The following is a 14,132-nucleotide window of genomic DNA, read 5'->3' as shown; positions in this document are numbered from 1 at the left end:
AACAATGTTTGGACGTGTATGTGAGAGATAAATTAGCTTCCCCACTAGTCTTTGGTACCAGCCTTTATCAACAGGTTCACCTTCCTTTTCTTTGAGATGGACAGTAGCCTCCATAGGAGTATCGGACAGGTGACACCCTAACAAACCAGTTTCAGCCAACAAGTCTAGGACATACTTCCTTTGGGAGAGAAAGATGACTTTAGAAGATCTGGCAACTTCAATCCCAAGAAAGTACCGTAGCTTCCCTAGATCTTTAATCTCAAACTCCTGGCCAAGCAACTTCATCAACCGGTTAATCTCATTACCATCGTTGTCGTTAACCACAATGTCATCCACATATACTATAAGAACAGTGAGTTTTTCACCAGCCCTCTTTATAAAGAGAGTGTGATCAACATTACTCTGCTTATAGCCCACAGAGATCATGGCCTTGTGAAATCGCCCAAACCGTGCTTGAGGTGACTGCTTCAGCCCATAAAGTGCTCGCTTTAGTTTGTACACTTTACCTTTATTACTGTCACAAGAAAACCCTGGTGGAATATCCATGTATACCTCCTCACCAAGTTCTCCATTAGGAAGGCATTCTTCACATCCAGCTGTTGTAGATCGCATCCAAGATTGACTGCACAAGATAGCAAAACCTGAACTGTATTCAACTTTGCAACAGGAGCAAAGGTCTCGTGGTAGTCGATCCCATATGTCTGTGTTAAGCCTTTTGCAACAAGATGTGCCTTATATCGATCCACAGACCCATCAGCCTTTCGTTTGACCACAAACACCTACTTATATCCTACTGGTTTTTACCTTGAAGGAAGGGCAACAAGATCCCAAGTATTATTTTTCTTCAAAGCGCTCATTTCTTCCAACATTGCTACCTTCCACTTTCCATCTGTGTAAGCTTCCTGCCAATTTTTAGGAATGGAAACAGAAGAAAGAGAGGACACAAATGCACGAAAAGATGGAGAAAAGAACTATAAGAAACAAAGCGAGAAATAGGATGTTGGGTGCAAGTTCTAGTACCCTTGCGATGAGCAATGGGTAGATCAGAAAGAGAGGTCTTACCAGGAGAGGGAGGAGGATCTGGGTCCTGAGCCGGCAACTGGATAGGTATTGGTGCCACAGTGGATTGATGCTGCCCTCTTTTGGTATATCCCTTTGTATAGGTGATAATGTTAGAGTTGTCAATTCTCTTATGAAATTCACCGATGCTTTTCTGGACTGGAGTCTGCTCCCCCTGACTAGGAACATTACCACCATTATTCTCTATAAGCTCCCCCTGTAAAGGATTCCCTTCGGATGAAGGGGCACTAGCCTATGGAGATGGGACAGCAATCACTGGAAATGGGGCAGCAACTAAAGGAGTTGGGGTAGCAACTAAAGGAGCTAAAGGGGATGAAGGGACATGTAATAGAGGAAACACATCTTCACTAGAGCTCTCCCCCTGAAGAGGTGGTGAAGAATAATATGAAAGACCCTCATGAAAAACGACATCCATACTGACCAGAGTACGACGGGAAGGTGGATGGTAACACTTATAACCCTTCTGGGTTGGAGAATAACCCAAAAAGATGCACCTCAACCCATGAGGGTCAAGTTTGCCTAGAGATTGTGTATCCCTATGTCACGCCCCCAACCCGATGAGAGATATTTTACAATAAAGGGGGTGACTGGGACAACACGTGTCATCCCAATACCTACCAGGATCACAGATACAGTGTCCCGAGCCACAGTCCACCCTGTCATCAAGTCATTATAATAGCAAGGAACGTACCCAATGGAATAAATCGTTCCAATCACAAAGTTAGCGGAAGCGAAATTTAATTAAATCATGTGAATTATAGAACATCGGTTCTCGAATGATAACACATAGTACAATTTCAATATCTCGTAACCATTTATTTCTCTCTTTATAATTAAACATAAAGTTTATACATGTATGGAATGAATACAGAAATTAAATAGTAAAACACGCCACTAGGGCACCATCCTTGGGTGTACATCGACATCCAAGTTATAGCCACCGGCTCCACTTGATTCGCATCCAATGGTGCTCATCAAGAGTTTACCTATATATCAACTGAAAAGGGGTTGCGCAACGGGGTTAGCTACACCAGCTATTGAGGGAGCAAAAGGGAATGCACATACATAAATACAAACAATTTCAAGCCGTATGATGCATGCTAATGTTAGATTCATTTTCTACCTAGCACACAATTTTATAAATCAAGTGTGTGCTACTGTGATAACTCGAGAGATACTGAGGGTCACTTAACTTATCACCCCAGGGAAACCTCAATTATCACACGGGAGCCTACGCTGGTAGAAGTCATCAGACAACCCAGTGGCAGACCCCGATAGCCATCACTACCCTTGACCTGGCCTCTCCCACCTCCACAGGCAACAGGTGCTCAGACTATCCAACACATAAACCCTTGTTGGCAAAGGTCGTAGCATAAGGAAGCAAGCATCCTAGCCACAGATATACTACATGCAAGTCCTATCGTCCCGAGAGGTATTCCGAGTGCATCAACGTCCCGTTCCATCTAGTACCCGGGTACCAGCATGGCACGGCACATACAGATCAGGATGACAGATAATAAATTTCATAATTAAAATTGGGGTTCCGATACCGGCACACCCGGCACTGTCACCCGATACATTCGTGAGAATAATAACACATTCATAATAGTTCACATTTGAGGTAACTAATGCAATGCGCACAATGGGAAACTAATGTAGGGGGAAAGTTTTGGGTCTTCAAATTTAATGAGAGGATGAACCCCCCTTCTCCCCCCACCTCCAGCCCTTCGCCGTCTCCATCATTACCCGCCTCCCCTCCCTTTTCTCCCCTGCACCTCTTCCGGCACTAACCCCCCCTCTTTCTCTTGCCCCCCCTCCACCCCCCCTCTCCACACCCTGTCAACCCTGCTATCCACCCCTTTGCACCTACCCCTGGTCCCACATCCTCCTGGTCTTCCCTCTTACACCAGGCTCCTTCTCAGGTTGATACCTCCCTCCATTATTTTGAATCCTCCACTGAAGATGGCGCTCCTTACGCCCTCTGCCCCAACTCAATCCTCTCCTCTGAACTCTCGAAATGGACCTCCTGCCTGGTTGGACATTTCTTAGGCTCTCGCTCATCCTTCAACATTGTTCAGGCTTCTCTCACCAAGCAATGGAAAGCTGCAGGTTTGCTTGACACCCACCTCCTTGACTCTGGAGTTTTCCTCTTCAAGTTTTTCTCTGACGAAGCCAAATCTCGTGCCCTGGATGGTGCTCCTTGGATGGTAGGCACCAAACCTATCTTCCTTCGTTAGTGGCAGCCTCATCTTCTCCTCCACAAGGTCGAACTCAACACCATTCCCTTGTGGATAGATCTCCCTGGTCTTCCCCTGCAATACTGGACCAAAGAGTCTCAACCGTATTGGGTCTGTCCTGGGCACTCCGCTTCGCATGGACCTGCGCACTCTCAAATTTAACAGGCTTTCGTTCGCTAGACTTTGTGTGGACATCTCGGCAGATGCCCCTCCCCCTTCGACCATTTCCATCAAGGATGAAGATGGGTTCTGGATTGTTCCGCCTGTGCGTTATGATTGGATTCCCCCCCACTGCCTGCATTGCAAGTCCTTTGGTCATTCAAACACTGCATGCCCTGCCACGATGTCCCTTGCCTCAGCAGCCATCGCTTCAGCACCTACGCAGCCTGCTTCCCCTTCACATCTTCCTCTTGCTGGGGTTCCTACTACTGCTTCGCTCAATGAAGCCCCCACTAACGCTGCCGTGCCCTTCGAAGATTCTTCTATTTCAGAGCACCGGGGCAGAACCCCTAAGAGAACTCGCCGCCAGCGTCGCCGGCCCAACTGTCGCCCCAGGAGCTCCTCCGTTGCCGTCGCCGTCGCCGACGGTATCACTGCTTGTTCTGAAGCGAAGCCTGTTCCTTTCACCGAGACACCTTAGGTTCTTGTTCCGCTCCCCCTGCAGTTGCCAGTGACCTCGATTAGTGAGCAGGTCGACAAACCAGCTGTTACGGTGCAAGAGAACCTCGTCTCTAGCATTTTCCCTGACTCGGCTCCCTGCAACTGCGCAAACACAGCGATGACACCCCTGCATCTGGCCACAGACTTCCCGTTTGAGCTTGGAAGAGGCTCTGACTCTTCACCTACCCCCTCTGGGTCGTTCAGCAACTCCCTTGCCGTGATTGGTCTTTCCGGTGCTGTTACAGTTGAACCTTTGGAGAAGACCTGCCCCCCTTGCCATTCTCGTGCTTGTCCCCCTCCCTCAGAGAATCCCTTGTCTGCTTCAGAACCCCTTTTGAACTCCCCTCAACTTTTGGCCCCCCCTTTATGTCCCAATCACCTCCCGCTTCCCAATTTACCCTCCATGTTTTCCCCTTTTTTACCTTTCTTTACCCCCTTTGCTCCCTACCCTTCCCACGTCACCCCATCTCTCTTCTGTTCCCTTTGGGCCCACTCCCTTAGCCCCTGTCCCCCCTTCACCTTTTGGGCCCATCTCTTCGGCCCATTACTCCCCTCCTCTCTTATCCTTTCCCCCGGCCCAGTCCCCCCTCTCATCCCAACCCACCCATCTTCTGGACCCCCTCCCCCCAGCCTAAGCCCAGTCATTCTGCACCTATAACCTGCCTATTCTTTCCCCTTGCCTACCTTTACCATAAGTTTTTCCCCAAACCCCCCTCCCAATCCCTTACCAGGTCCATGTCCTTCTCTTCCCTCTCGGACTCCCCCCTCGCCCCCCTTCCCCCTTACCCCCCGGTTCCATCTTCCCTCCCCCCTTGATCCCCCCTCCCCCCCTGCATGCCTCTTCTCCGATGCCTGGCCCTTGTTTTCTCTCTGCGACGCTATCGCAGCACCCCTCCGGTGCGTACCCTGGCTTTCCCCCTCTAGTTCTCATGTCTGATGGCTTCCTTTAGAATGTCAGGGGTCTCAACTCCCTGGCTAAACATCAGGATATCAGGTCTCTTATCAGTTCCACCCATTCTTCTTTTTGTGCCCTTCTCGAAACCCGTGTCCTCCTTGGCAATGCTTCCCGCATTGCAGCCTCTGTTGCTCCTTCCTAGTCCTTTTTGTCTAACTATAATCATTCCCCTCTTGGCCGTATTTGGTTCCTCTGGGACCCTTCCAAACTCACCACCACTCTTCTTCATTCTTCTTCCCAGTTCCTCCACCTCAGCCTTTCCGCCCCCAAAACCCTGCCTCTTTCCTCCTGACTGTTGTCTTTGCCAGCAACCTTGTAGCTGATCGCTCCTATCTTTGGCATGACCTCTCCCTCCTCAACCCCTCCTCGGACTCCGTCCCTTGGGGTTTAGGTGGTGACTTCAATGTGGTTCGTTCCCAAGATGAGAAGCTTGGTGGCAGACCGATCGACTCCCCCTCTGTTCTTGCTTTTAATGAGTGCTTGGAAGACCTCGGCCTTGAGGACCTTCGGTGGTATGGCTCCCCCCTGACCTGGAATAACCGCCACTCTGGCCCGAACCGCATTGCTTGCAAGCTTGACCGTTTCATCTCTAATGAGGCTTGGCTCTCCTCCTTTCCCCACTCTCTCGCCAATTTCCTCCTGCAGGGTCTCTGTGATCACTGCCCCTGCCATATCCAGATCTACCCCTATTCCTCTTTTGGCCCCAAGCCTTTCAAATTTTTCGACATGTGGACCTCCCATCATCTCTACCTTCCCACTGTCCTTAAGGCTTGGCGTACCCCGGTCTCCTCCCCTTCCCTCCCCCTCATCGCCCTCTCCAGGAAGCTCCGGAATACCAAAGCTGCCCTGAAAAGGTGGAATCTCTCCACCTTTGGTAGCATCAATTCCAGGCTTTCTTCTTGTAAATCCAACCTCTCCTCCGTCCAGCTCAGACTTTAATCTGACCCTCTCAACCCTTCTCTTGCCTCTGAGGAAAAATCCCTCTCTGAGGAACTGCATTCCCTCTCCTCTCTTGAGGAAAGCTTTTTGCGCCAGAAGGCCCGCATCAAGTGGCTTGAGCTGGGAGACTCTAATTCTGCCTACTTTCACAGATCTCTGAAAGCTCATCTCAATTCTAGCTCCATCACCCTTCTTCACTCCTCTGATGGTTCCCCTCTTACTTCAGTCCACGACATCAAATCGGCCTCCATTTCCTTCTTCTCTGATCTATTCAACCCCCCCCCCCTTTTCAGCCCCCCCGATCCCCCCGGACCTCATCAATAAGTTTCTCCCTCCCCTGCTAGCGGATTCCCTCATTAGCATTCCCTCCGATGATGAGATCTCCAAGGCTGTCCTCTCCCATAAATCCAACAAAGCTCCAGGCCCTGATGGATTCAATATGGGATTCTTCCTTAACTGCTGGGATTCCATCAAAGGAGATCTCTTCAAAGCCATCCGCAGCTTCTTTTATAAGCCCAGCTGGCTGGCCCAGGTCAATCAGACCTTCATCTGCCTCATCCCTAAAAAAGAGGGAGCCACCTCTCTCTCGGACTTCAGGCCCATCTCCCTCTGCAACCTCATCTACAAATTCATTGCCAAAATCCTTGCCAACAGAATTAAGGCTGTGATCCCCTCCCTGGTCAGCCCTAACCAATCAGCCTTCATTTCCGATCGTAGCATTGCAGATAACATTATCCTTTGCTCCAAGATTGTGCGGGGTTTCGACCGTAAGTCCCATTCTCCGGCCGCCCTTATGAAGATTGACCTCCATAAAGCTTTTGACTCCCTACGTTGGGATTTCATTTGCGGAGTGCTCTCTCAAATGGGCTTCCCCCCTACCTTTGTCCGCTGGATTCATGCGTGCATCTCTTCCCCCTCCTCCGTTCTGGTCAATGGTTCTCCAGCTGGTTTCTTCCACTCCAAAGTGGGTATCCGCCAAGGCTGTCCCCTCTCTCCCTTCCTTTTCTCCATCGCCTTGGAAGTTCTCTCCCGTAGCCTCCAATCCAAAACGGACATCCATCTCATCTCCCCCATCCCTAAATGCAAGCATATCAATCTCACTCATCTCGCTTTTGCTGATGATCTGATGATCTTCTCTAAGGCCACTCACTCTTCTATTTCTACGGGAGAAGAAGATATTGCAGGAATTAAGCCATCTGCCACCTTCTGGTTCTCCTCGAGGCGATGACACAGTCACTGCTTTTCTTCCGGTGGTGCATAGTTCCTCTTGGACCGATGGTTACAACAGATTTGAAGATCTGCAATTTGATGGCATCCCTGACATCTTGGTTCCCCATATGCTTGCTGCTCCTGCCAATCGCCATCATCCCAACAGCATCTCCCATGCAACTGCTCCTCTGAACCTCATGGTTTCCACTGCCCCCCACCCCCTTCAAGATTAAACTCACCTTACCACGCCTCGTCTCTCTCCCCCTTCCACTTCGAGAACCACCGGCTCTGATGAGCCTTCTCCCTAACCTCCTCCCTTCCCCCCTTCGTTCCTCCTGGTCGGCCCAGCCAATAGCGTTTTTCATGGTACTTTCTTGGGCCCACTGCTCCTAATACCCCACCGCTTCAACCCCTCTCCATATTACTTCTGCTCTTGGGCCTCATCCAGTTCGCAACCCAACCCACCCCACCTGTCCTAGTCCCATCCCAACAACTTTCCATCTTGTTCCTAGCCTCCATCAGATTGGGCCTTCTCCCCTTGGCCCAGTGTTGGGCTTCCATTCAATCCATCCCCTTTGGGGCTTATCTTTTTGGCCCAAATCCCTCAATGCCCCTTAGCCTCCAGAGCTGTTTCTCTCATCCTATTGGGTGTTCCCTCCTTGGCCCACCGGTTGCTCATGCCCTCCGGATTCTTCTCCCCCCCTCCCCTCTTAATTCAACGCCTTACCCCCTCCTGCCCTCAATCTCCCATCATCCTCCCTACGTTGTTAACACAAACGCAATATAAGCCCCCCTCCATACCCCAAGAATTTGTCACACCTACCCTCTTCTTTGCCCAGCCCTGAGAGGCTCCTGCTGCTTCTTCCGGCTTGATGTATCATGGGGGTCCTCTGGATTTCTCTTTCCACCTTCTTCTGTCCCAGAGAAGAAGGTTTTGGGATTTGATTATGGATATTCGTGGTCATGCCTATTGCCAAGTCATTTTGTTGTCATATGGTGAGCAGCCCTACATATATTGCGACTTCATTTTCTGGTTTGAGTACATCCTCTCAGGATGGTCCATATTGTCCAGATTTGGGTTTCTTTCTTATATGCTGTTAGATTTTTGTTTGCTTTGGCCCCTCTTGGTGAGCTAAATTAGTTTGTTTGTTGTTTTTTGGGTCTTACCCCTGTTCAGTCTCTGGTCTTTGCCTCCCTCCTTCTGTAAGGCTGGGCCGTGAGTTGTTTGTTGTTTTGTTCGCTCCCTGCCCCCTTCTCTTTTTCTTGGACAATGAAATCTTTTATTCATAAAAAAAAAAAAAATCCAAATAACAATGGATTACAAAAAGGGTCAGCATTAAGCTTGTATGTCTTTCCATTTACTAATGCATGGAGTTCTTTTCTATTGGGGCACCTAAGAGGAAAAGATCATAAGACTATCCAGAAGAGAAATAACTGTATAAAATTCCTTCTATTGAATATGGGAGTGATTCAGTTTCACTTCTACTCCTGCCTATACATTTCTTTCGAAATGAATCGAAAACACCTATTTTTTTGATAGACATGTAAAAGAAAAATTGTTGCATCACAAGGTCACTGGAACATTAAGTTTTTTTTTTTAAAAAAAAAAAAAAAACTACTTGCCTCCTTTGAGAAATTGTCAATTCTGTACGGCATAAAGCTAGTGTCATCATCTGATAGAAGAATCAAGTATGTCCCTGATTTTCCTTGGGAACTGCCAACAATTTTGTCATCTTTGATGGAAACATCAGCATTCTGAACCTCAACACGTATCATATTTGATGCACCAGAAACATAATTTCGCATTTTCATCTGCGTATCACCTATATGATCAGGGTAGAAGCTTCCCGACCAAAGCCATCCAGGTTCATGGAAGCGAATTGAAACTAGTAACTCCCTGCAACATCATAAAAGCAATAAGAAAAGTTCATTTTCATGCTAACCTGTGATTCAAACAAATTTCCATATTGGAAAATGATGACAGAATGATAAGAAAGGGAAAACAAAAAAGATTTCACATAACTACAACAGTGATGTCTCAATCATGCACAACAGGTTCACTTCTGAAGCATAGTCACATAACTACAACAGTGAGGTCTCACTTCTGTAATAAGTCATGGCACAAGATAAAAAGGAACCAAGCGCTGAATAGATTCAGGCACTGACACTGCCTTCATCACAGAATTTGTAATCAGAAATCGAGGAGAAGGTCACAGAAGTTCTCCCTCTGAGGAAGTCTATCTGGAACCAAACTTTCAAACTCAAAAGACAGAACAAGAAACTGGACTCTTTGATTGACAGTTCCAACTTTATTTGCTGGAAACTATGACCATGGAACACACTGTTGTAATCCCAAATAAACTGATCTCCAGGGTAGTAGATTCGACTCTTCAACAATGTGAAAGAAATTCGATCTCCAATAGTAGGATACTCAGTCTCAAGAATAGGGCAGCAGTAGTCCTCATAAAGGCAGCAGTAACAAGTCAACCAATCATGTTTATAGAAGCCAATCAATAGAACCAACAAGGTATGTAGTAAAGCTCAATAGAACCAGCAAGTATAAGATAATAACTCAGCAGATCCAATAGTAAGTGATGCAGCCAGCCACATAGTAAATAGAAAAAAATAGGTTGATATTGGTGAAATCGAGCCATATGAGTGAAACCTGAATTTTTTCAAAAAAAACTCCAAGAATGATGCTGATATTTAGGTCGTATGCTTCTCCGATATGTATAAGACTCTCCTAAAAAAATCAGCAAAAAAGAACAGCACTAACCCTAAGATCGATTAAAGTCCGGGTTTTGGAAAACCCTGAAAGTGAGATTGATATAAGGAAAAGGGGGCTGCAATTGTTGATGTAGATTTGCAATAGATGCTGATCTGTACTACTAGAATGGGACCTCCAATGCGAACATCCGATCTCCAGTAATAATGAGACTTGATCTTGAAGAGGGAGAAACACCAAAAAATTGCAATAAAATAAGGCAGCAGCTATCACAGAAAAAAGGAACTTCTTCAAGCCATTAATTGATAAGGTAGAGTCTCTCTCTTGATGGTAGAAACACCTCCATAAGATTACAGCAACAGCAAAAATCCCTAACCTAAAAATCGATGTTTCAGGGTTTTGGAAAGTAGAGATCGATTGGGGTAGGGGTCTTCAAAAAACCTTGGAAATATGCAATATTGAGGTCGATTGGTCCTTGTAATGGAAGTAATCAGCCCTCCAAAAATCAGCAAAAGCTAAAACCTGTAACCCTAAATTCGATTGGAGTCAGGGTTTTTAGCAGGTAATGAAATTAGAAGGTTAAGGAAGCCTTGCTGTAGAAACTAATCCAGCCAGCAGAAAGGGTCCAAACTCAGGTAGAGTAGGGCTTGTATAGGGTGTAACCCTTGCAAGAAATCCCAACCTGATCTGATGGTGTGATTGTGAAAACCAAGGATTGATCCAAAAATAGAAGGTTACTGGTTTGGCCAGATCTAGCCATTGGAAAAGAGTGAAAGTGGGGTCAATGGATGCTGGTTAAGGTTGCAGATGAAGCTCCAACAATGAACAATCAGCCTTCAATAGTGGTAGAGATCTGATCTTCAAAAAAAATCTGGAAAACTCCAATATCGCAGAGATGGTTCCAGCAACCATCGATCTGAAAAAAAAGGTAATGAAAATAGGTAGGATGGAAGGGGAGGGCAGCAACTAAATCATGGGTTTAGGTTTACCTCATTAATGCTGCCCCCTTACAAGGATGAGAAGAAGAAAAACCAGTAGAAGGTGAAACCGAGAAAAAAGAGCAAGGAGGGAGAAGTCGATTGAAGAGGAGGGTTTTTTCTTTCTTTCTAACCTAGATCAGATTTGGCTCTGATACCATGTTAGTAGAACTGTGGGTTAGAAAAAGAGAATTAAAGAATAGAATGTGTTAGATTCATTGATAGGTAAGCCCCTCTATTTATAATAGAGGGAAATATTACAAAGGAACATAAATAGACAAAAATACCCCTAAATAGCTGACTCAATAAGAGCAGCAATCTAATCCTAATAACTTAACAACTAAGCAAGCCCAAAAGGACCAGAATACTCCCACGGTTTTCTAGATTACATATTCCAACACGAACCACTATAAATCTTGTGTCTTTCTACTTTGAGCACTGCACTTTATTACTTTGCTTTTAATTTTAAGATAAATCAAAAAATTATAAAAAGACCTATATTTCACTAGTGATAACCTATTCACCCCCTCTAGGTTATCTAACAAAAACCACCTATATTTAATCATTCCCATGCAGTATTTAATGTAAACCATCCTATTTCAAAGGGAGTACCATGTACATTGGCGATGTCTAGACAGATAAGCACCGCCGAGTCAGCCACCCAGTGCTTTGGATCACTTTGCCACCATAATAAATATGGTTACAAACTGCAGTTCCCATAACAAAAAAATGACTCCTCCGTATGGAACGAGGAGATGAACCTCCCCCTCAGCAACTTTCACTCATTCAAAACATTCTTCGACAAAAGTTGTTAGATGATGAAAAATAAAGGGTTGAAATTTCAAAGGAGGCAATTGATCACAATGTCAAGGTTAGTGAGCAGAGGGTTGAAATTTCTGGTGGAAAATAAATTCAATGGACTCTTTTAAAAGTTGTGAGCCTTGTGGCGTTATTGATTACAGGAGAAAGAGAAAATCCCACATTTAGATAAAGAGGTTCAGAAGGCTATGGTAGCTCATTACACTTCATAAAAAGAATGAGATCACAAGATGTAATACGGGCAGGAAGTTGAGAGGCTTTCATACAAGTGGATGGGTCAAGACTCAACAATACAAGTTGTAAAGATAAGAGCTCAAACTTTTTTCATATGATATTCATTTTTAATGTTGAGAGGGTTTAGACATTTAGTAATGGTGGGGGCTACTTTAAGGGATATGGATGTGGGTTAGGAGGTTGGTTGTGGGGTGTGTGTGTATATATATTGGGGTTCTCATGTAAGAAGGTTGGGGACATTCCATTTCTGTGTGTTTGTCACTGGTGATTCTTTCTTCTGTTTCTACTACTGTCTTGGGGGATTCTCATGATCCTTTTGGTTCTCCCATGATTTTTTGGGAGTACAAGCTTCCTCTCTCCTTGTTAAAAGAATTTGGCACTTCAATGGATCTTCCATGTTAAGTAAAACTGTGAAAGAGAGATCACCAGCACTGGAACTTCTTCATAACAGCTTTCCGTGAGTGCTTTTCCCTCCAAGTGTTTTCCCCTCCTGTGAGTGCCAGCCACCATGGCTGGCCTCCCTGGTGTGGTGCAGTCACCATCCAGGCCCCTCCCCTCTCGCACCACCCGCTGATGCAGATTCGTCATCGAAATGGGCTTATGTCTTTAGAAATAAGTCTAGTGTTGGGCTATATATGTATATATGTTGGGCTTTTGATCCCAATGGTTTTCTATGTAATAGGCCACTTTTTTTTTTTTTGGATAAAAAATATATTACCAAAACGAAGAAAAGAGAGAAGGGGGGGGGGGGGAAAAAAAACCCCAAACCAAACTAAGAAAGGGAGTGGGGCTGTAAAAGAGCACTATCTAAACCCCAGGAAACAACAATATGCCTGTTCCTTAGGGAGTCACAAAAGGCCTTATGGGGGAGAAGAGTCAACTTAGAGGAGACATCCAAAGAGATGGCTTTCCAAATCTGATCATAGGACCGAGAATTGGAGGTCCATCTCCTAAGGTTCCTCTCCATCCAGACGTGGTACAGGACAGCACCAAACACAAGCCTACCAACAATGTCGCAGATAGAACATCCAGGGAAGGTCATGACCATCCAGAGCCATTCTCTAGCGAAGGGGAAGGGTCTCGTGCTGCGAGGCCAAATAGAAGAAAGGGCTTTTTGCCAGATGGTAGAAGAAAATGGACAAGTAAAGAAAAGGTGGTCAATGTCTTCAGAACCGTTCGACAGAGGAAGCACGCAGGGGAGACTGGGATTCTACGGTGAAGGAGGAAGGCTTGGGTGGGGAGGCAAAGGTTTAGGGTTCCTAAGGCTAAGAAGCTATGGCGAGGGGTGTGACCTTTGAACCAGACTAGCTTATGCCAAAGGACAGTAGGGGCCTGAGTTCTAACAAAGTTCCAAGTGGATCCAAAGCTAAAAAGGCCATTGGGGGAGTGGAGCCAAATAACCTTGTCCGATCGAGAGGGGGGGGGGGAGGGGGAAGGGGGAGGAGGGAAGGCCAGATCAGGTAGAGGGTGAGGGGAAGGGGGGAGGGGGGACCAGGAGCCATGAGAGATAATGGAGGAAAGGGGAGCGGACTTGGGGATGCTGGGGGAGTAGATAGTTATAGCCCCAAAGAAGTTGTAGAGCATCCCATTAGGGTGCCAGGGGTCAAGCCAGAGAGAGATGGAGGATCCTTCAGCAATAGAGGAGGAGGTGGCTCTAAGAGCCAAAGGGGAGAGGAGGAGGATCTTGCGCCAGACCCAGGAGGAATCAAAAGGAGTGGGGACGGTCTAAATGGAGTCATTCGTGAGGAGATGGGAGTAGACCCAATTAACCCAAATGGAGTCATGCTTATAGGAGATTTTCCAAATAAGCTTCAAAATTCCAGTCGTATTGGAGTCACGGATACGGCGAATGCCAAGGCCTCCTTCAGATTTGGGAACGCAGATGGATTTCTAGCTAATTGGGTGGAGGAATTTGGAAGTTTCCTTCCCTTTCCAAAAGAAAGCACAGAAAAGGTTCTCCTTGGCTTTGATGGTGGTTTTAGGGAGGCCAAAGATACCACAACAATAAATGAAGGAAGATTGGAGGACCGATCTAATGCATTCGAGCCTACCCGCATAGGAGAGAAGTTTGCCTTTCCAGAGTTGGAGGCGCTTGCGGATATTGTCAAGCATGGGGATGCAGTGGTGACTAGAGAGCCTAGTAGGGATGAGGGGGAGGCCTAGGTATTTCACTGGAAGGGAGCCCAGGGAAAAGCCCGTCAGGCATAGAAGGTAGTCTTTATCGGAATTCGAGATCCTAGAGAGAAAGAGCTTGGATTTAAGGAGGTTGATTCGGAGGCTAGAAAGACTCTCGAAGA

General features: G+C 46.4%; 1 protein-coding gene across 2 annotated transcripts in view; it reads right to left on the bottom strand.

Moving 5' to 3' along the window:
- LOC122661037 overlaps nt 1–14,132 on the bottom strand; it is a 207,419-nt gene that overhangs the window by 39,651 nt on the left and 153,636 nt on the right. For both annotated transcript variants that reach the window (XM_043856340.1, XM_043856341.1), the window contains exon 34: nt 8,704–8,977. In XM_043856340.1, the coding sequence (XP_043712275.1) occupies nt 8,704–8,977 (274 nt within the window). The remainder of the gene's footprint in view (nt 1–8,703; nt 8,978–14,132) is intronic.

The sequence above is a fragment of the Telopea speciosissima genome, chromosome 5 (assembly GCF_018873765.1).
Source record: "Telopea speciosissima isolate NSW1024214 ecotype Mountain lineage chromosome 5, Tspe_v1, whole genome shotgun sequence".
NCBI classification, from domain to species: Eukaryota; Viridiplantae; Streptophyta; class Magnoliopsida; order Proteales; family Proteaceae; genus Telopea; species Telopea speciosissima.
This window is presented reverse-complemented; position numbering and strand designations above follow the sequence as displayed.